At 58.6% G+C, this 20,930-nt stretch overlaps 1 protein-coding gene across 2 annotated transcripts in view; it reads right to left on the reverse strand.

Annotated features, from left to right (window-relative positions):
• Nucleotides 182–20,930, reverse strand: part of TMEM200B (transmembrane protein 200B) — a 23,412-nt gene continuing 2,663 nt past the window's right edge. Inside the window, exons 1-2 of one of the 2 annotated variants that reach the window (XM_021375369.1) lie at nt 12,301–12,415; nt 182–6,245 (exon numbers count right to left, since the gene is read on the reverse strand). In XM_021375369.1, coding sequence (XP_021231044.1) covers nt 5,017–6,222 — 1,206 coding nt within the window. In that variant the 5' untranslated portion in view covers nt 6,223–6,245; nt 12,301–12,415 and the 3' untranslated portion in view covers nt 182–5,016. Of the gene's footprint in view, nt 6,246–12,300; nt 12,416–20,930 lie in introns of those variants that run through there. The other variant, XM_021375368.1, reaches the window with a different exon arrangement.

The following is a 20,930-nucleotide window of genomic DNA, read 5'->3' on the forward strand; positions in this document are numbered from 1 at the left end:
CCCTCTGCAGCTGCCCCCAGAGCCCCGGGCTGGGCTGGGACACCCAAAGCAGAACCCGAGCGCCCAGCTTCCCCCAGAGCCTCACCAAGTAACAGCCAACATCTTCTGCAAAGCAGCTGCCAAACCCAGAATGCCTGTGATTGAACCAGAGCAGGGATGTTGCCTGATGCTGCTTTTTGCCTTTTTTTTTTTTTTTTTCTTTTTGGCATCCCATCTGCAGCATCTCTAAGAGCAACGGGAATACCAACAGGAGCGCTGACGCGGCGCGCTCGGCGGTGCTGCGCCGGGGGCCAGCTGGCTCTTGAACCTCTCCACGTTTCCAATCGCAGCACGCCGCTGCGGGCAAGATTTAGGGAGAGAGCCATAGAAATGGACCACAAACAGTTGGGAAACGGCCTCCGCTGGAGCTGCCTCTTCCATCAGTTTCCAACACGATGTGACCGACCCAGCACAGCAAGGCGAAGCTGAAAAGCGCATCGGGTCACGGAGCCCGCGGTACCCCAGGCTCCGAGCGTTGTCCAACCCCATTAGGATCAGTGTGTGCGCCAGCCAGCCCAAAATGCTCCTGGAATAACCCTGCCCTAGGGCTGAGGGGGGCTGCTGAAGTCCCCTGTGCATGACCCCGTCCCTGCAGGAGCAGCCCTGGGAGATGCAGAGGGGTCAGAAACAGCAAAACTTGGCACAGCATCCAGCTGCTGAGGTGAGGGGTTGGCCTGGGGCTCTGCATCCCTTTAACCCCTGCCTCAGTTCCTCCCCTCCCCCCATACAGAGCCTGCCTGGGAGCAAGGGAAATAAAAACAGGCAAACAAACACCATGGAAATGCAAAGAAATCCCAGTAAAAAAGGAAAACCACCAAACCCGTGTCCCAGACCAGACCTCCTGTGGGGCCCCACGCCAAGGCTCTGTCTCGCAGCTCCCATCCATTAAGAGGAGCCAAAACCACTGCTCCCCCACTCCCACCCCTTTCCTGGGCCCACCGGGAGCAGAACATTCCCACCCGCATCCCCAGATGGGGATATTTTTAGGCTGTTCATGCCATTTTGGGAGGCTGCTGGGGACAGTCAGTGCTGTCGCTTGTGACACCCAGGACCCACAGCCCCACTCCCTGCCCAGGAACCACGAGGGGCACTGGGGCCGGCTTGCACCCCAACCCCTGCATCCCAGGGGTGGGGACAGGGCTGGAAACTCTCCCCCAGTGCCTCAGCCCCACCAAGATCCGTGGGCTCCACGCACTGTAGCACCAGCACCCATGGGTGCTGCAGCTCTGGTGCCCTCGTGATAGCCTGGTCCCCATTTCTACCAGCACAGTTCAATGCTCTGAGCATCCCTCCTGCTCCCAGCCCCCAGCCCCACGCCAGAGCACCTCCAGGAGGCCCAGCCCAGAGCACACCACACCAGTACAGCCCAGTTGCTGCTCTGCACTGTGCTTCTCAGACATGACAACACTCTTAATTACTTCGCTTTGGTCCACTCCATCACCACCACATCCCTCCTCCAAAACCCACACAGCAGCCAAACCTTTCTCAGGGACAGGGACACCTCAGTGCCATCCAGGAGGGGCTCAGAGGTGGAAAGGAGAGCATGAAGGAGCGCTTCTAAGTCACATCCCTCTGGAAGTTTTCTATTTGGAACCTCTGCTTGGAGGAACTGAGGGAGCTGCCTCGAGGTTAACGGCCACCCAGGAGCTAAAGGGTCCTACAGGAGAGAGCCAGCACAGCGCCAGGCACCCACAAAGCTTCTCCAGGGGAGTTTTGTTGGAGTGGGAACAGAGCCCAGATCCCCACGTTCCCATCCTTACCAGCTGGGGTGCTGACAGCAGCTGATGGCGAATTCAGGCTTCGGAACTCAGCTTCCCAACGGGACCCTCCCAAAGCTACAAAGGCTGCAGCAAAGCCAGCAACCTCGGCCAGGTTCTGAGCACCGAGATGCGAGCTCAGAGCTCACTGACACGGCCAACCAAAGGTAGCACCCGAAATCCCATGCACTGAGCTCAGAAGGCTCCGTCACCATGGGGCACAACCCATCCCCACGCAGGGACCCTCGTGCTTAACCATGGGGATCTCATCAAGTGGCTGCACTGAGCCCCTCACCTCCCCCTCCTCCACTCAACGCCCGTGCCCTGAGATTTATGGCAGAGAGAGCCCTCCCTAAATAATGCACCAACACTTGGACTCCCTGGCTGCACTACAGGCCTGCAACCACCAGCAGAGTGCTTTCCTTCACATTGACTTTAAACCTTTAGAGGGGTAGAAATAAATAGACAAGACTTACCAAACGGGCAGCATTACAGCTCTGAGTTTGCTCAGTGCAGGGAGGAGAGCAGGAAGGGAAATGAGCCCAGGGCTGAGCAGCTGCTGGTGCTGGGTGGGCTCAGCACAGCTGTGGGCAATGCTGCCCAGCCCAGCGCTCCCCAGCTGGGTAAAACTCAAACTTACCCTGCAAAATGCCAGCATTTCTCCTCCGTCTCTTTTCCGTACATTGTCCTTTTTTATTTTTTGTCCCACATTAAGGCATCACGTTCCACAGCTGCACGGCGCTGAGATGCTTTCAGGATGCTTTAACTTTGTGGTGGGATGGGATGGAAGCAGCGCTGCAACGGCGCTTCCAACACCGCGTCCCAGGGCAGCAGCAGAGCTGGGGGACGTGTGGGTGCATGCAAAGGAAAAGTTATTTTCAATCTCAAATAGCCCCCGAGTGCATTCCTGCCCCAGGAGCCCTTTGGTGGCTTTTTGGCTGGTTGGGTCACGCGCTGAATGAGCGCAGCATCACCTGGAGGTTAAGCAGGGACCCACCCCCAGCCCCTGTCTGCTTCCTGGGTCGCTTTGTAGCAAAGTGGAGGCAAGAAAGCGTGAAGCAGATCCTGAAAAGAAAAGCAACAAACAATGCCAAATTTCCCAAGAGGGAAAAAAAAAGCCCAGACTGCTCTAATGTTGGTGGTTTGAGCCTCGTAGGCTTTCATCTGCCTCTTCCCAGCCCTGGTGCCACGTGCTATCGCATCATTAATGGAGGGGGGGGGATGCAAGGAGGTGGCACACGATGGCAGCTCCTGCTCTCCCACCCCCTGTCCCCCACACCAGCACAGCCCCACTCGGGGACAGAAGGGGCAGTGACAGGAGCCAGCAGCTGGGATGGGGCTGCTCTGCTGCGATGTGTTTGTGCCAGAGCACGCGGCTACCAAGCCACAATGTTCTGCAGAGATGGCTTAGGCTGAAGAAAGGCATTATCCTGCAGCTTCCAAGCCCCAAAGCTCCATGCTTGCTTCAGAGGGACGGGATCAGAAGAGAAAACAAAACCATTTCACGCAGAGAAGACGTATTTCAGCCGCTGACACTCATCCCCACACCACGGCTTTGTTCTTGGGATGGGAGAGGCAGGGATCCAGCTCAAGCAGCAGTGCCACGTTGTTGTGCCTCCCAAGTCGCTGGTGAGAGCAGCAGCTCCAAGCAGGGATCCACTGGAGCCTGCAGAGGGGCTGGGATGCTTGGGGACGTGTCCCCAGCTGCTGCTGGAAAGAACTGGGGAGGGGGGGGCTCTGCTGAGCACTGGAGCAGCAGCAGGATCAGGCGTGGACCACAGTGCTGCAAAACAACCTTCTCTGGTTTGTCTTAATGGAAGCAACGTGATCCCAGTGAGTGAGGGGGAGCAGAAGGATGCGCTGCAGCCATGCACTCACCTGGTGCCCCCCATGTCCCACCCCACATCCCATCCAGGGTTTGGCTCCTGGCTCCTGAACCTCCACCAGAGCCAAGCAGGGAACCCCCAGTGCCCTCCTGCTGCCACCACTGCTCCTCTCCTAGGACCTTCTGGGATGGACATCCCCTCCTTCCCCGCGGTAAATCAGGGCATGGCAAAGGCACCACGTGGGGCTGGGGAAGAAGCTCTCCAACAAAAATTGCACATTTTCACGAAAGGAGCAGCAGATGCTTCCCTTCTCTGCAGCAAGGCCATCGGACCCGAGATCCCAGTGCAGGCACCACACATGGGCCCAGCTCCAGCAGCTCCCATCCCGCAGCCAAATGGCACCAAATAACACAAGGGCAACGAGCAGCACTGTAACACCAGTGCCAGCCCCCCTCTCTGCCCCACTGCATCCTCCTGCTGCTCGCATCCAAATAAAAATTATCACCACCCCAAAATCAGCTTTGGAAGCAATTGCACTCCAGGAGCTTCTCCATTTTGTTGCTTGAAAATTGCAGCTGCCTGAGCAGCGTGAAGCGGGCAGCAGCACCGACATCTGCAGCTCCCCGGGCTCCTTTTGCATCACCCTGAACTTGTCACCTCTCTGCACGTCCTCAGCAGCAGGGCACATCTGCACGGAGTTGCTGTGAAGGAGCTGAGCCCCAGTGCAGGCAGCAGGACCCCATGAGGCACAAACCCCGCAGGACCGGCACAATGAACACCTCTGCTTTTAGGACAACGCCATCCATACCACCCCTTTGGTATTCCCTATGGGAAACCGAGTCCTCCGGGCACAGAGGCTTAAGGAAAAGGGATGGGATGGGTTTGTACCCAGGTTTGAGGTAATTCCAGGGAAAGCAGAGATTTGCAAGGCCTGGTGATGGGCTCCAGTGAAGCGGGGATGTTTTTCCAGGTAAAGCTCTCCCTGTCCACCTTCCTCACACATGTTCCCGCACTGCCTAGAGCCACAGTGGTGGGGATGTCACACTCCCACCCTGAGTATGAGACAAGGGAGCACTGCATGGCATCAAGGTAACATTTAATGGCCCTGTCAGGCTCTGCTCAAGCAAATTTCCCATTGGGCTGGGCAAGGGGAGCCCCTTGTGCTTTGCTCACCCCAACCCCATGCCGTGGTCCACGGTGGGTCTCCAAGAGAGGGTTCCTCCAGGAAAGCTGTCAGCAGAAGGGCTTTGTAAGGCTGAGAGCATCCCCAGGGAAGGTGGTGACGAAGAGGAGGCAGGCGGGGAGGAGTAAAGGTCCCAACCCAGGAGCCTTCCCCAAGCTTGGGGACCTCTCGGCATCACATCATCTGCTTCAAACCCTCAACCCCAGGGCTGTCAGACCCGCGAGCCGCCCTCCATGCCCACCACCCAGGAGCTGGGCCGGGGCTCGGTGTGCTGTGGCGTCCCGCCAGTCTCCAGTAGCCGGTCCAAGGACTCGCCCCAGTTCTCCAGTTTGGCGTAAGCCACCGCGTTGACGTGGTCAAGCCGGGGCCAGCTCCGGTTTTTACGGTCCTTGATGGGAGCCACCAGCAGCACCCCCGGCCGGCCCAGGTCCAGGGACTTGGAGTGCCCCGGGTTGTGGGGCTGAGCGTCGGGGCCTAGATCCACCATGGGGCCGCCATCCTCCATGTTGACGATGACATGGCCGCTGCAGTGCTCCAGGCTCCGAGGTGCAACGCTGCTGCCGTTGGGGGACAGCAGGGCCCGGGAGGGCACCAGGCCTTCAGCAGGGGGGTGGGTTCCCTCTATCATCCCACTGGCCCCTCTTGAGGCAGCATCCAGCAAGCGGTTGTTGAGCTTGATGATGGGCAGCGCCAAGGCCCCGACAGTGGTGGAGAGCCCAAGGTTGGCCTCCGAGTGGAGGCTGAGGAGCGAGGCAGCTGGGGACGCCCCTGGGCACTGCATGAGCTCGGCCGTGGTCTGCAGCCTGTTGGGGCCATAGCCATCAGCCCACTTGCCGCCCAGGGACAGGTCCACCTCGTAGCAGCCCTCCAAGCACTCAGGGCTGGCCTTGGGTGCCAGCTGGGCGTCCCCATCCTTGGGGCTGGTCCCCTTAGGGAGATCCGTGGCCATGCAGTAGAGACCCTTCTGCATCAGCATGCGGGTCTCCATGTCCCGGTTCTCGTAGAGCATGGTGTTGGCACAGATGAAGATGAAGAGCCCGATGCCCATGATGACAGGGCCGATCAGCTTCAGCTTCTCATTGTGGGCCATGGGGCGCCCAGCAACCACCTCCCTCCTCATGTCCCCCGCCGTGCTGGCATTCCCTGCTCCAGCCCCAGCACCTCCATGCCCCCGGTGGGGCCAGTAGCCCACCACAGCAATGGTCATGCCCACCAAGACCACTGAGATGCCCACCATGACGAAGGCTCCCGATGGCGAGCGCATGCGAAGCTGTCCCTTCACCGCCACCTCTGGCAGTGACTTGCGCCGTAGCCTACGTCCACGGCGTCGTGGTGGGGCAGGGGGGGCTGACGGCTTCGTGCCCCCCACCGCTGGCTCCCGCATGGGGCCATTGGGTTCGGTGTTCTTGGCAGTCATCGTCGCCGCCTCGGCTGCTCTTCCTGCGGGGAGAAAGGTGTATGAGATTCACATGGTGGCCTGGGGGTGCAGGTGTGTGGGATGGCGGGGATGCACGGGGATGTGAGGACAGTGGGACCACAGGGACATCGGGAGCACGGGGATGCTTAGAATATAAGGACCATGGGGACAGTGGGACCACAGGGACACTGGGTGCGTGGGAATGGTGAGAACATCGGCATCGTAGGGACCACTGGGACCAAAAGGACTCTGGGAGCACGGGGATGCTGAGAACATGGGGAGCACAGAGACACAGAGACAACAGGGATGCTGGGAACATGGGAGGCAAAGGGACACTAGGAGCACGGGGACACCAGGAGGACAGGGACCACAGGGACACTCAGCCCACAGGCTGTGCCATGCCAGAGTCCAGCAGCTCTGATCTTCTGTCTTGCTGCCTGCTTTCCTCTGGTTGTTTCTCCCTCCCTGCTCGGGAGCTTTGCTTGGTGGTGGTGGAAAGGCTGAGGGCTCCTTCAGATCCACCTAAGCCCTCCAAAGCCCAAGCTGCACAGGGCAGCCAAGATCCTACTGCACCCCGTGCTGCACCAGCACAGAGATGAAAGAAAATGACTTGTCCTGGGCCACCCAGGCACGTGGCAGCAGCCAGCTCTGCTTGGCGGCAGTGAGGAAAGGGGACCTTTGTTCGTGGGGAAACTGAGGCACGGAGACGGGCAGCTGCAGGATGGCTTTCAAAAAGCTGCCAAAACTCCACCTGCAAATGTGCACCAAAGATATATGACACAGCAGCAGGAGGAGGCCGTGCATCCGCTCCAGCACCGCCACGCAAGCAGCCGTGATAAGAAGCCAAAAGTAAAACTGATGGGGAACACAAGGGCACAGGGCAGGGAGGGGAGATGGGCGGTCTCATTTACCCCCTGAGATGAATGAAGTGGCAAGGGCCAGCGAACGGCATCACCGACGGGAGGAGAAAAACAAAACGCTAGGGTTTTTTTTTTTTTTCCAGCCTTAATCATCTTAAGGCGTTATTAGCATCCCAAGGAAGGAATTAAAGATATGAGTTTCAGGATGACAGCGTGTTCCCAGCACAAGGCTGTCAAGCTGTGACCATTTCAATGAGGGAGACGGACAAAAAAAAAAAAAAAGCCCCAAACCAAACAAAACCAACCAAACAAAAAAACCCAACCCACAGCTGACAGCTGAGCGAGATCTCCGTGTTTCTTCGGGACCAGCTGGTAATCCCACGTCACAAGGCGCTGAGCACAACACACTCTGCTATGGAGGCAACCAATGTGGCCATCACCGGAATGGAGCAGTGAGGTTTTCAACTTGTTGTGCCCAAGGAAGAGGAGCGAGCGCTCAGACACCTCCAGGCAGCTCCCCGTGTTTCTTCCAGCTCTGAGCATCCTTGCTTAGGTTCCCTCCTGAGCTTTTGCTGCTTGCTATCCTAAACACAACCTCTCAAGTGTTACGTTAAACCCTTTGAACTGGCATCTCAGGGATTAAACCATTGTAAAAAGCCCTAAACCCAGAGCCATGCAAAAGCTGCAGGTCCCTACCCAGGTCCTGCCACGGGCATGCAGCCAGCTCCTATTTTTGACACCAAGCCCTTTACACCAAATTCCTCCGCTATCTCCCTTACCCCCTCCCCCCCTCTCCCCGCCCCCCCCTTCCCCCTACCCCCCCCGCCCCCCCCCCCTCCCCCCCTCTCCCCGCCCCCCCCTTCCCCCTACCCCCCCCGCCCCCCCCCCCTCCCCCCCTCTCCCCCCCGAGCATCCCCATCGGGTACCACGGCGGGGCCGGGATGCTCTTCCCACGATTTCCCATCGGAAATGGCTCAGAGCCAAAGCACGGGGTGACAGATGCCTGGAGCACTCAAGGCATGAGCACAGCGTGCTCCCTGCCCGGGGGTGGGCTCCCTGCTGGAAGCCCCCGTGCTTCACTTTGCCTTCACCCCCTGGAGCTGGAGGTGCCACTGCCCCTTATCCCCCTGCCACCCAATAGCCCCCCGCGTTCAGAAGCTGCAGCATCGCTGGAGATGGTTGCTCCCAGAGTTCAAAAAAATTTATTAATAGAATCCCCAAGGTTATATAAGATCTTCGGGGGGGGGGGGGGGGGGAAGAAACCATAAAAATTCAGCGTTGCCGTCAAATTCTCAAACTGGCAGACACCGACGCGCCTGCAGTTGTGTTAATGCGGCGGTGGCAGCGGGGCTGTGCAGGGCGAAGTTTGGGTGCAGCAATGGGGGTCTCGGGGGGGGAGGACAGCCCGGGCACCCCGGGGACACGGGGCAGCCCCACTCCCTGCCTCCCTCATCCCTCCCCTTGGCCAAACCTGGCTCCCTCGGGGGTGGGGGGGAAGCGGAGGTATAGAAATGTAAATGCCATCATCGTCACAGAGCAACTGCTGCGCTGCCGGCTTCGGAGCTAAGCTTCCAATCCCCGCAATAAGCCTGTCATGAAAATAAACGCAAATATTTTTCTAATCCACCCCCCCCCACGGAGGCATATCGCTGGCTTCACACTCCCACCCCAGTCCTCCGCTCCCTCCTTTGCAGGTAGAACCTTCGAAAATTGGGCACCAAACCCCAGCGCATCCGACGGCAGCGGTGCTGCCCTTGGGCGCAGTGACAAGAAGGGACGGTCCCTCCGTGCCCCGGGGTGCTCTGTCCTGTGACAACGCTGTCCATGTCAATTCACGGCATGCCACAGTCCATCAGAAGTCCGGTGCAGTCCTCAAACCTCCCTCTGGACAAGGGCTGTGCCAAAGGGGACGGCAGCGAGCATCTCCTCAGCATCCCCCCCAGCTCCTCGGAACGCACCACAGACCCTCGGTGGATGGGGAAGGTAAAATCCATGCCTTCGTGGGGAGGGGAGATGCTGCCTTTTGCAGGTGGGAGACCTCAGGATCTGCCACGCATCGCATCTATTGTGTCCCTGTGGTGCTTCCCGTAGGCTGGCACAGCCCAGGTGTCCCCCACGGGCACGGAGAGGGAAGGAAGGGGCCCAGGTGGGAGCAGAAGCTGAGGAAATCACTGACAAACTGAGAACATCATTTTCCCATTTCCTTTTCAGAAGCACCGTGGCGCTTCCAAATGCCCTCCTGATTTTTGTGAGTTTAAAGCTGCTTTCCCGATTTTCAGAAAGAGCCGATGCTGAAATCCATCACCCCATCACCCAGCAAAGCCCATTTAAAAGCTGCTGGGATGGGTGAGATCTCCAACACATCCCAAAAGCAGCTGCAGGGAGCTTGTGCCACCGCTCTGAGCCTCCCCAGCACCCTGAGCATCCTCGTGGGCACAGCGGGGCCCTCCTCCCAGACAGCGGAGAGCATCCTGCACCGCGCTGCTGGCCACGTGCTGCGATAAAACAGCTCACATCACTTCTCAGCCCCCTGGTCCCGATGCCTGCTGAGGCTGAGCTCCCTTCCACGGCCCTCTGTGCAGCACAGGGGCAGCCGGGCAGCGCAGACTCATGGGCGCAGGGATGTGTGGGGCACCAGCATCCCCCAGGGGCTTCCCACCCCGTGCTTCTCTGCTCCTAGAAGCGATGGTTAAAAGCAACACACATCAGCGTAACCTCCAGCACCACCCCAGCGCTGGGATCTGCGGAGCAGTGCCTGCCACCAGCCCCCCCTCCCACCCTCAGCTCCCTCCCAGAGCCCAGGCACAGCCCTCATCGTGGCTGCTGTGCCCGGAGCACTGCAGGGTCCGACCCCCGACCTCCGCCGGTTCCTCACCTCCAGCTGCCTCGAGGCAGAGCTGCTCCCCAGCAGAGCACCCCAGCCCTTCTGCTCCCAATTGCCAGCTGCCTTTTTGGCTCTGGCAGTCCCGGCTTGATGAACTCACTCCCAGCCTGGCTACACCCCGCAGTCACATCCCTCCCACTTCCCTATTCTTCTCCCTCCAAATCTCTCTCCTTAGCTGCGCAGGTGTCCAGACAGCGGCAAAAAGATTAAAGTCAGCCCCGCATCTTTCTGGGGCTCTCTGAGCAGAAGAAATCCCTCCTCACCCCCCAGCCCCACTCACCAACCCACCAGGACAAAGCCCCCTCCAGGCTCAGTCCCCCTGAGTAAATCACACTGTGCCCACATGTTCCCAGCACGGTGACAAAATCCAGCTCCCCAGCCCCAGCTGTTTCTTGGGCCACCCATTAATCAGTCATAATTAATTAAGCTCCCCCGTGGAAGCTTTCTGTGATAATCACAGCGTGGAGTGAACGTCCCAGCTCCGGTCCTGGCCTGGGGTCCTGCCTTTAGCTGAGCTCCTGAGATATTGTTAGGACTCACAGCCCCCAGGTTTGGCCATTCATCCCCAGCCCATGGCCCAGAGGTTCCCAGTGTCCCCGGGGCCACTGCAGTCACTGATGTCACTAGGAAATAGGACGTGGGACAGTAGTGAGTGGGCACACAGCTCTGTCCCCTTACCCATCCCAGCCCCTTCACCTCAACTTCCCCCCACCCTCCCTGCTCCCAAATCGGGGCCGTCCGCTCCACCTCACCTCACCCTTAAGGCAAAGAAAGTGCGTGGAAACATCCCACTGATGACTAATTATCAGAGCTCGCCTTACCCAGATTTGCTCTGCTAATTAGACTAATCACCACAGCGGGGAAATGAGCTGCAGCCGCACCATTGCCAGGGGTGGACAGGCACCAGGCTCAGGGCAGGCCCTGGGAAGGGACACAGACCCGGGGCCGTTGTGTAATGGGACAATAGAAGGGCGAATTCCGTGCAGCCCCTCCGAGCTGATGCTGAAATCAGGGCATCTGCATTGCTCAACTTTTTGCTACAAACCAGACGCAAGTAATTAATAAATCCAAATCCGAGATCATGCAGGCGTCTAAATTTAAACGGGGAACGGATTTCTAATGTCAGCTTTTTGCTACCTTGGAGAGGGAGGAGGCGTGGGGAGCTCGGAGGGATTTCCTGGGAGAATTCCTGCCTCCGGGAAGCGGGGCAGGGGTAGCAGGGCACGGGAAAAGGGGACTGCAGCCAAGCGCCGTGCACACCAGCCCAGAGAAAAGGAAGGGAATCCCACCCCCCCCAGGTCCACGATTTCCACGGAGCTGGGATCAAACTCCGAATTTGGCACTTTCCCTCCTGCTCCTTCAACGAACCCTGCCGGGGTGGAGGCGGGGAGGGACGCGGGGGCTGCCATGAGTTGTTGCTCTCAGGCTCAGCGCGAGGGGCTGGCACTGCTGACACATCCAGCCCTGACCCAGGGATCCCGGACGCGCAGAGCGGCGCTGGCAGTCGGCGTTCCCGATGTATTCCCAGCTGGGATCGCTCTTGCCTCCAGCATCTGAACACTCACATCTTCTCTGCACTGTGCCCTGCTTTACTTTGCACTGCCCTGCGGCCACGAACGCAAAGCTCCTGCTCATGAGCAGGAACTCCAACCTACATGGGAGCAGGAGCAGAGGTGTGGGTCCCCACTGCGCTGCTGCTGCAGAAAGGGCCCCTCCTGACCCCACCGCCAGCTGCTGCCAAGGTAATTTCCACCCGCTGCTCCTCTCTGGAGCGCCTGAATCAGATCCTGAGCCGGGATCAGCTTTGTGACCACTCCTCGGGTCAACCCCCAGCAAGGAGACGGGGAACTGCAAAAAGTCCTGGAATTTGGCTGCAACAGCACCACTGCTTCCCGGGCCTTGGGTCCTGGCTGCGCACGGGTGTGTGCCTGTGTGTGCATGTGGATGTGTGCACGTGTGTGTGTGCGTGTGGATCCGTGCACATGTGTGTGTGTGTGGATGCGTGCATGCGTGTGCGGTGTGCACGTGAATATGTGCCTGGAGATGTGTGCGTGTGTGCGTGTGTGCATTTGCTTTTGCTCCAAGCACCTGGCTCCGACGTGCACATACACCCGGTGTCTGCACGCGCGTGTGTGCACGCGTATGCGTGTCCGTGGGTGCCAGCGCCCGCGTGCCCGGGCTGCGTGTGCGCCTCGGGGTACAGCGTGAGCCTGGGGGTGATGCCTGTCCCCACGCCCGCTCGTCCCCGCTCACAGCCCCGGCTGCCCCAGTCCCGCACTCCCTCCCATCTCCGGATCCGCTCCGCTCCCGCCCCGGCCCCAGCCCCGCACTCACCGGCGGCCGCCTCCCGCCGGGGCCGCTCCCCCCGGGCCGCCGGGCGCTGGGGGCCGGGGCCATGGAGGGGCTGCGGAGCGGCGCGGCTCCGCTCGCTTCAGCTCCGCTCGGCTCGGCTCGGCTCGGGGCGGCAGCGCGTCCCGCCCGGCGCCGGGTCCCCTCCCCGCCCTCCGCCCGCGGCCCCGCGGGGAGGCGGAGCGCGGGGCCCGGAGCATCGCCAGGGAGGAGGAGGAGGAGGAGGAGGAGGGCGGAGGGAAGTGCGAGAAGCGACCGTGCCCCGACCCGACCAGGGGGGAGGAACGAGAAGTTGTGGCCGCTTCGCGCAGCGCCGCTGCGGCACCGGGGGAGAGGGTGGGGGTGGGGGTTTCGTGTCCCCCGTCAGGCAGCGGGGACCCCAGGCCCGCAGGACGGGAGCCCGGAGAAGGGCGAGCCCCCGGGAAGGAGCCCCTCGTCCTGCTCCCATCCCACGAGATGCACGAAGTCCCGGCCCTGTCGGCTCAGCCTGCGCTGGGAATGGGTCTATAGCAGCCAGACCCTTTGCTTCACGCTTTGCTTTCTCCCTTCCAAGCTCCCAGCTGCAGCTGTATTCCGCTGCTGGAATAAAAGCCCCGCTCTGAAGTTCACTTTCCAGCCGCGCTGCCTGAAGGCAGCCCCTGAAGGCTGCTGAAAGCCACGCACCCGCTGGCACCACGCACCGCACCGCTGCCACGGAGATCCAGCTCCGTTCTGCTCCCATCCATTTGCATGTGTCAGGGTTTAATTAAAAACGTACGCGACTCGCACTCCCCATCTTCACCGTGGTGGGGATAAATCCAGGAGCATCAAACGAGATCCCTGCTCCCTCCACGAAACACGGCTCCGCAGTTCCCCGTGTGGCTCTGAGCCTCCAGCAGCATCCCGTGGCCTGCAAGCAAATGCAGGCTCCAACCCCGTGGTTTTATTGCAGGGAGAGCAGCCCAGCATAGGGTTTTAGGGCTCTCGGGATGTGCCCTCATCTCCTGCAGGGGAACGTCACCCAGCGACCCAGTGACAAGGGAGAGGAAAGCCCCGCTCTGGGCTGTGCTGCAGAGATGGTGACGTCCTCCCCAGCCCCGCTGTGGGGCTCAGGTAGAGCAGCACTGGGGAGACTGGAGCAGGGAGGGCTGGGATGGGGCTGCAAAGTTCACAGCTGTCCCACTGAGCCAGGGAGCTCATCCTGCACCCCGACACTGCAGCTTCCCAGGGAGGAATACAGCCTGTTCTCCCTTTCCTATCACTGGAAACATCTGGGCTCTCCTTGCTCCAGGAGAAATGAATGCTTTTGAGCAAAATTTGACTTCCATCCCCAGGCTGTACCTGTGCCAGGTGGAGCCAGCCAAGGAACTGGAGCTGGAAGCAGCGAGAGCTCAGCTCCAGGAGCACGAGCTGGCAGCGAGGCACTGTGCTCCATCCCGCCCAGCTGCAGCACTGCAACCTGCTCCATTGCGATATTCCAAATCCAGGTCACCCCCTGACACCCCAAGTGACACTAACACCATGAACCTGACCGAGGATGCGGGAAGCAGGCGCAGAGGACGCAGGGAGGTGGGTGTTTCCGTTGTCCCAACACCTCCTGCTTCATGAAGAAAGTGTGCTAACACCCGGAGGAGTGGAGAGAAGAGGAGAAAGTAATGCAGAGGGGGCAAAGGGGCACCAGGAATAGAGGAGGACCTCGGGGAGGAGCTCACTGAGCGGGACCAGGGGTTGGAGCACTGCCACAGCCATGGGGAGGAACAACAAAAAGACAACAAGAAAAGTAAATCAGTGTCACTGTTCTGGGAAAAGCATAGATCTCACGGTAATTGGGCACCTCGCTCGTGATTTAGGAGACAAAAGGGGAACTGCAGTCTGCCTTTCTTCAGGCTCTGGTGGTCCTGGCACGGCCTCCTGGCTCTGTGCTGCCTCGGTTGGGCACGGGAACCATGTGGCCAGAGGAAGGAGGAGGAGACAGCGACTGATCACAGCCAGGATCTTAGATCAGAGAGAAGGAATGTTGTTATGGAGAGGCTGAGAGCTCGGGGTGGGATGACTCATGCTGGAGAACATACAGCTGTTGGAGCGGGATCTGGCACCGAGCGCTGAGGCTGCAGAGCCCTCCCTGTGAGCACAGAGGGGAGAGAGCAGCAGGGGCCATGCATTGCTCCCTGACCCAACGGGTGCTGCAGGGATGGGGACGGCAGCTCTGCACAGCACAGCAGCACCCGACCCATGGCCAAGCCCGGGCTTGGAGCCACGAGGATGCACTGAGCACAACGTGGACACCCCGAGCAATGGGGAAACTGAGGCACAGAGCGGTGCACTCCCTGCGGGTTGGCTGCATAGAGGAGAACAGGGCTGGTGATGGGCGATGCTCACTGCTGCAGCCCTGGCTGTGGCTCTGCACGCTGTGCTTTGGGGAGAGGAAGGGCATTGGGGGGCTGGAAGCCTGGGGGAGAATCCAAACACCCATGTGCTGCTGGACTGGGATCCTGTGGCCGTGGGGAGACCTGGGCAAGGCATAAGGAACAACTCCAAGGCAGAGGAGGGAACTCGTGCCTTCCCAAAGCCCTTCCAGACAGATTTTGTGGTGCACACCTGAGAACAACCAGAGTGCTGGATTCCCTGTGCGTGGGGGTAAGAACTGCACTGTCAGCTGCAGAGGTGGCCCCGTTCCAGTGATGGTTACGGCTGTTCCGGTGGCTGGAAATGCAAACAGGAGCACCAGTGGCTGGAAATGCAAACAGGAGCACAATGAACCCTGCCCTGCACTCTGTGGATACGGAGCCGTTCTCTTCGTGCCCCTGGAAAACCAATTATCGCCAGTTTTTCAATGAGAACTTGGAGAAGTCCAAAGATCTGAGCGCTGGCAATGCCAGCGTTTCACACACAAGAAAATCAGCCTATCTTTGAAGGTTAACAAAAGTCAACCAAATTCACAAAACGATCAGAGCCGATTCAGTATATCCCCAAGTTTTAAGCTCCAGCCCTTATCTCCCCGTGGTTTACAATACTGTTTTACCAACGCTGCCCCGTGCTCTCACCCCCGGTGGCACCGCACTGCACGCTCTGCGCTGACTTACGGGCTCCCTGCTCCGCTGCCATGTAAAGCAATGCTGCCCGCTGCAGCACTCCATCCCGAGCTCAGCTCCGGGAATGATTCCTTCCTCCCAAACACCCCCAATTTCAGGCACAGCGTGGTTCTGCGGAGCTTTACGCAGCTGAAGGTCCACAAGAGCACAGCCAGGTGCACGTGCTCTGCGGGAACTATTTGTGAGGGAGAACGCAGCGGTGCACTCACATCCTTGCTGTCCCTGTCCCGTTGCTTTGGCTGCTGGCTCACATGGGAACCGGGCACAGCTCCCGGTGTAGGAGGGAACGACGCAGAGAAAATCATCCCCGAAGGCGCCCAGACTCTCTCCATCCCAAAGTGCACATCGGTGCAGACAGAGGTTTCGCAGCAAACTCATCCGAATGCTTCGGTTTGGCATTTAGGTTATGTTCTAAATTACCAAGCATTAGCGCTCGCTAATGTCGAATGCAACAAAAATAAAAGCTGAGGCAAAGTGCTTCAGCTGGAGCTGGGATGGAATATCTCGCAGAAAGGCAATATTCGGAGATTGCCGCTTCATTTAGGAACGAGCCGTAACTGCTCCAACTCCACGCAGCCCTCGTGGGAAGACAATTGTCATTTCCATCTGTCTCCTGCTCCCTCAGACGCCGCAGGGCCGGCCTCGGCTCTCATGTGTTGGCAGCTGGGATGGGCACAGCGCAGCGGGGAGCATGCAGGGTGCTGCCCTGCACTGCAGGGGATCCTGGAGCTGCACCGCCGCCTCCTTCCGTGCTCTGCTGCTGTTGTTGCAGTGAGGCCAGAGGAAGCTGAGCGGTGTCTCAGTGCTGACCCGGCCTTTATCCCCTCCTTGACCCCTTGGCCACATCTCAGCATCTCTCCAGTGTCCCTAAATAATGTCCCAGGGCACAGGCAGGGAGCTGCGGCCCCAAGGTTGGGCAAAAATCAGGCAAGAGTGCACGGAAAGGCACAAACCGTTCTTGGTGCCCTTCTCCTGTTCCAAAGGGCCGGTGGTGGGGATGGAAATCTAGAAACCTATTTCCAGGAAACATTTGGGCTCCGGCATCTCCCCGTGCCTGACCTCGGCAGCAGATGGTGGGCAGGGAGCGGGGCGTGCTGCTGCATGAGGATGGAGCTGTTAGAGCTAATGTGTGGGAAGTGGCCATTAATAAATCAGCAGCAACTTCGCAGCCATCAGAGCCGGAAATCCTCCGGGACGGAATATGGAGCAGTGGGATTTCAGGATGATTTATGCTTGGGTTGAGGTAGGGATCTTTTGATGCCGCTACCTACAAACCCAGAAGCTTCATCCCCACGCGCTCTGGGGGGCAACTCTGGGGCAGGAATGTGGGGGCCCCATCCTTCCCATGGCACATCCACCAACCACGCAGCTCCCAGGAGCGGAGCAGGAAGAGGAGGCACGGGAAGGAGCAGCCAGCAGAAACCGGCCTTTAAACTGAGACGTCTCTCCCTGGAAGGATCCAGCCCAGCCTCAGTAATCCCAAATCCTCGGTATTAGGCATTTAATCTCACATTTTATCATCTCCCTTCTTGCCAGGGGGGGGCTGAAATTAAAAGGGAAGCAGGGAAGGGCTGAGCTCCTGCTGCTTTAATCGGCTCTCGCTGGCGGATGGCAGGGAAGGAGGGAGGAAGAGGCGGAAGCTCCATCGCTGCTCTCCTCGCGTTCCTCGCAGGGATGTGGCATCAGGAGAAGGAACGGGGCAGGGGAGGAGCGGGGCCAGCGAGCGGCTGCGCGGGGCCGTGCCAGAGAGCGGGTGGAGGAGAGATTTGTTTCCATGATGCAAGGGGAGGGAGAGCATCCAAGGCAGGACACGGGGAGCACGGGGCTGGAGGCTTCTTCAGTGCCTTATGCTGCTGCTGGGGGACTGCGAGCAGGGCTGGGTCCTGTGCCCACCTGTGCCCCATCCCAGGATGCAAAACCCCTTTTCCTCCCTCCCTGTCGCTGTCTCTGGATGTTTCTTTTTGTTCTTAACTGCGCTTCCCTGCCGCAGAAGCGATGAGGGTCTGCGCTGTGAGCTCAGCAGAAATATCTGCTAGCAACAGGCATGTACAATACACCATCACGTTCTAGATGAAACCAGGCAGATCCACAGCAGATAGGACACAAGTCAAAGCACAAAACCAGAAGCTGCAATCAGTGCTTTCCCCTCCTATCAAGCTTCAACTTGAGCCATGCTGATCCAGAAAAGGAACACAGGGGCTGCACGGCGCAGTGGCTGGGGAAGGTCCCTGGGCTGCTGTGGGACATCGGCACTGCCAGCTCGCAGGGAGCACTGCACTAAGAAGAGATGGATTTGGGAAGAGCTGCACACGCTTAGAGAGTAATGCAATCTGTCTGCCGCTTCACACAGCCCAGATGAACGGAGCCAGCAGCCAGAGCTCAGCCAGGTACGAGTGCCAGAGCTCTGCAGTGGGAGTCCCAGGGTGGTGACAGCCGGCACAAAGGCAATGACAGCCGTGAGAAACACTGTCACTAATCCCTTTGGAGACGATTACATCACGCTGGTTTGGGGAATGGAGATGTTTCGCGGCCACCTGAAGGCTGAGCAGAGGAGGGGGCAGCAGCACAGCCCCAGTGCTCTGAGCAGGCCATTGGAAATGAGCATGAACTCGGGGGCTTCTGGAAAGACAAAGGGACAACCTTCATGTGTGCAATCTGACACTGCTTCCCCCCCCCGAGTAAGTTTTCAGTTCAGGCCTAGCTAATGGAAAATCCTGTAATAATTATGTCGGCGTTGTGGTGTGATGGAAAATACTGTAATGAGATTAAGCACGCACTGGGCTGCTCCGCTGCAGCGTGGCCATGGGCACAGCTTGCCCAGCCCTGAGCAGCATTCTGGGGCTTGAGAGCCCTCCCAGAGACCCTCATGCTGTGAGCACAAACTGGGGCTTCTCCCATGGTAAACCAAGGGCTGGAGGGAATCTAGCGCGGGTCTCCAGCCACGGCTCCCAGAGGAGGCTCTCCACACCGATCATTTTCAGCTTCACCACCTCCATCGGTGACTGCTCCTGGAGATATTTGTGGCTCTGTCCGTGTTGATCGCCACGTCCCGCTGAATATTGCATGTGCTGCCATCCCCCAAGGGCTGATAGTCTGAAGAACGCCGATGCTTCGCAGGCTTCGCCGGAGCCGCTAAGCAGCATCTCCTCTCCTCCCCAGCACGACCCTATGTGTGCATTTGCCACTGATTATATTTGCAGGCACACTTGAGTGTGATCTTTAGCTGAAAGCTGTCAAGGAGGCAATCTGAGCAGTAGAAGCATCTCTGGGGGCTGTAGTGAAGGAAGAGCAGCACCGTCCCTGCTGATGGGGCACATCCAGAGCAGCACTTCTCCCCATCCTCCTTTCAGGGGGAGACCTCAACTACGAGAAGCTGGAAGCAAGGACGGGGAACTAAAAAGAGGATAAAAAGTCAGGAAATGGGGAGGAGAGGAGATACACAGATCCAAAGGGGAGGTGGGGAACCTGCCCAATGAGAGCAGCAACTCCTGGGAAGAAACACTCCAGTACTGAGAGGGATCTCCAGCTGCTTCATCTTACAGAAGGGATAGGAAATTTGGGATGATTTTCTGCTGAAGAAATAAATGAATAGGCTCAAGAAGATTGGACTTCTTCCAAGGCACCAGTGCAAGCTCTTCTGGTGATAACGGCTGCAAAATGGGTTTCCTACCATCCCTGGGTGGGCCAGGAGGAGCGGACCATCTGATGAACAGAGGTTTGACAGCACATTAAGCACAACACTTGGATCAGTGGTTGGAGCAGCAGGGTCTGGATGGCAAACAGGGGAACAGGAGGGGCCACGCAGCAGAGAAACTTGCTAATGGGCATCAAAGCAATTAATTACACGTGCGGCTCTAATAGGCATGGAAGCAATAAACATTCTGCCCAGGGCTCAAGCAGTGGTTCCATGAGTCCTGCTGAACCTGAGCTGCCATCATGGTGTGGGGGTTGGGTTTGTCTTTTTTTTTTTTTTTTTCCCATTCATTTGGAACTGAGGAAGGACGGAAGCAGAAAGCAATGGTGTTCAGTGGGAGCGGGCTCAGGACGCAGCTCCTGTCCTTGTCAGCAGCTGGTGCTCCATGTTGCAGCTGACAGCAGATGGCTCTGCACCTGCACCCATTGGGATGGCACTCACCGTCCCCACGGAGCACCCTCCCACCAGACACAAGGGGATGGGATCAGTGGGTCCCCGTGCTCCTTGCACCCTGCTGCAGGCTCTGCGTGCATCACCACAGCTCAGCAAGAGACGAAATAACAAAAAACAGGACCTAGTTCTAGAGCCTGAGGAGGAGGAAAGGGTCAGAACAGGAGGTTCTCGAGTCTCCTGAAGCCCTTTGCAAGATGTTTTCTATTGCCACCGTTTCTCCATCGCTTGAAACTGGGCAGGAGCCCCACGGGATGGGGCAGGAGCCCCCACAGCCCAATGGGATTTGGCTGCGGCCTGGGAGGATGCTGCTGGGAGGCAGTGGGAGGTGCAGATGCCGCCGTCTCTGCCGCCGCAGGGCTGACCCCACGGGATCAACACGGCTTTGTTTTCTTTATCCCTTCCAGCAATTCATCAATTTTACTGCTAAACAAAGCCACCTCTTTGAAGGGGAGGTCTCCTCTTCTAAATCTCTCTCGGGCGGAAGCAGCAGATGATCTTAACCAGACGCGGCTGCTTAAAGGGATGCAGATGCTACCGCCCTGGTGGAGCTCTGGCGGGTCCCGGGGTGCCCCGAGCACACCCAGCATCACCCCCTCTGCTAATTCACCGTCACCCCAATATTCTGCTGTCCCTAAGGATGCCACCGCTCACCCCCAGCTCCTCCCGGTGCTTCAGCAGAGACACCACGGTCCCACCCAGGGGTGCAGAGCCGGGAGGAGGCGGCAGCACCCACCCAGCTCCAGCTGCACCCATGGGCACTGGGAACCACAACCTCTGGGTGAGAGAAAACGCTCAGGAGCGGCTCCTGCTGCACTGAGAGCCTCCATCCTGCTGGAGATCCCGTTCTTATTTGGTAGGTTTTTTAGCACATCGGTACGTTATACTCCTCCTGGTTACCACTACAAGCTCCTCGCGTACAACCAGGGCTGCTTTTACCACCTTCTGTGTGGACAAAAACTTTCTATTTCCCCCTCCCTCCCACCTCAAGGAAAACTCAGCTCCATCACCACAAGCTCCACATCCAACTTCATGCAGGTTTTCCACACGTGCTGGACACACAGTGCATCACTCCAGGTGCTTCATGTCGTCTGATTGCAAACAGAAGTAAACAAGCACTGCCTACAGGACAAGAGGAAAGCTTTGGCGTGGAGACAATTGCACAAGATTAAAACACAGAGCCTGCTTCCTGCCCTGCTTACATAAAGCCCTCATGCACGCTTTAGAAGAGAAACTGCCTGGATGTAAAACACGCCTCGCACCAAAACCAATAGCACAGAACAGAGCTACGCTCTGACCCAAAGCCAACGCGCTCTGTTTAATAAACAGGCATCGTTACTCCTTCCCCCATCACCCAGATCACTGCAGAGCTCCACATCCTTGGGCACCCATCAGCACCC

Source organism: Numida meleagris, chromosome 22 (assembly GCF_002078875.1).
Source record: "Numida meleagris isolate 19003 breed g44 Domestic line chromosome 22, NumMel1.0, whole genome shotgun sequence".
Classification (NCBI taxonomy): domain Eukaryota; kingdom Metazoa; phylum Chordata; class Aves; order Galliformes; family Numididae; genus Numida; species Numida meleagris.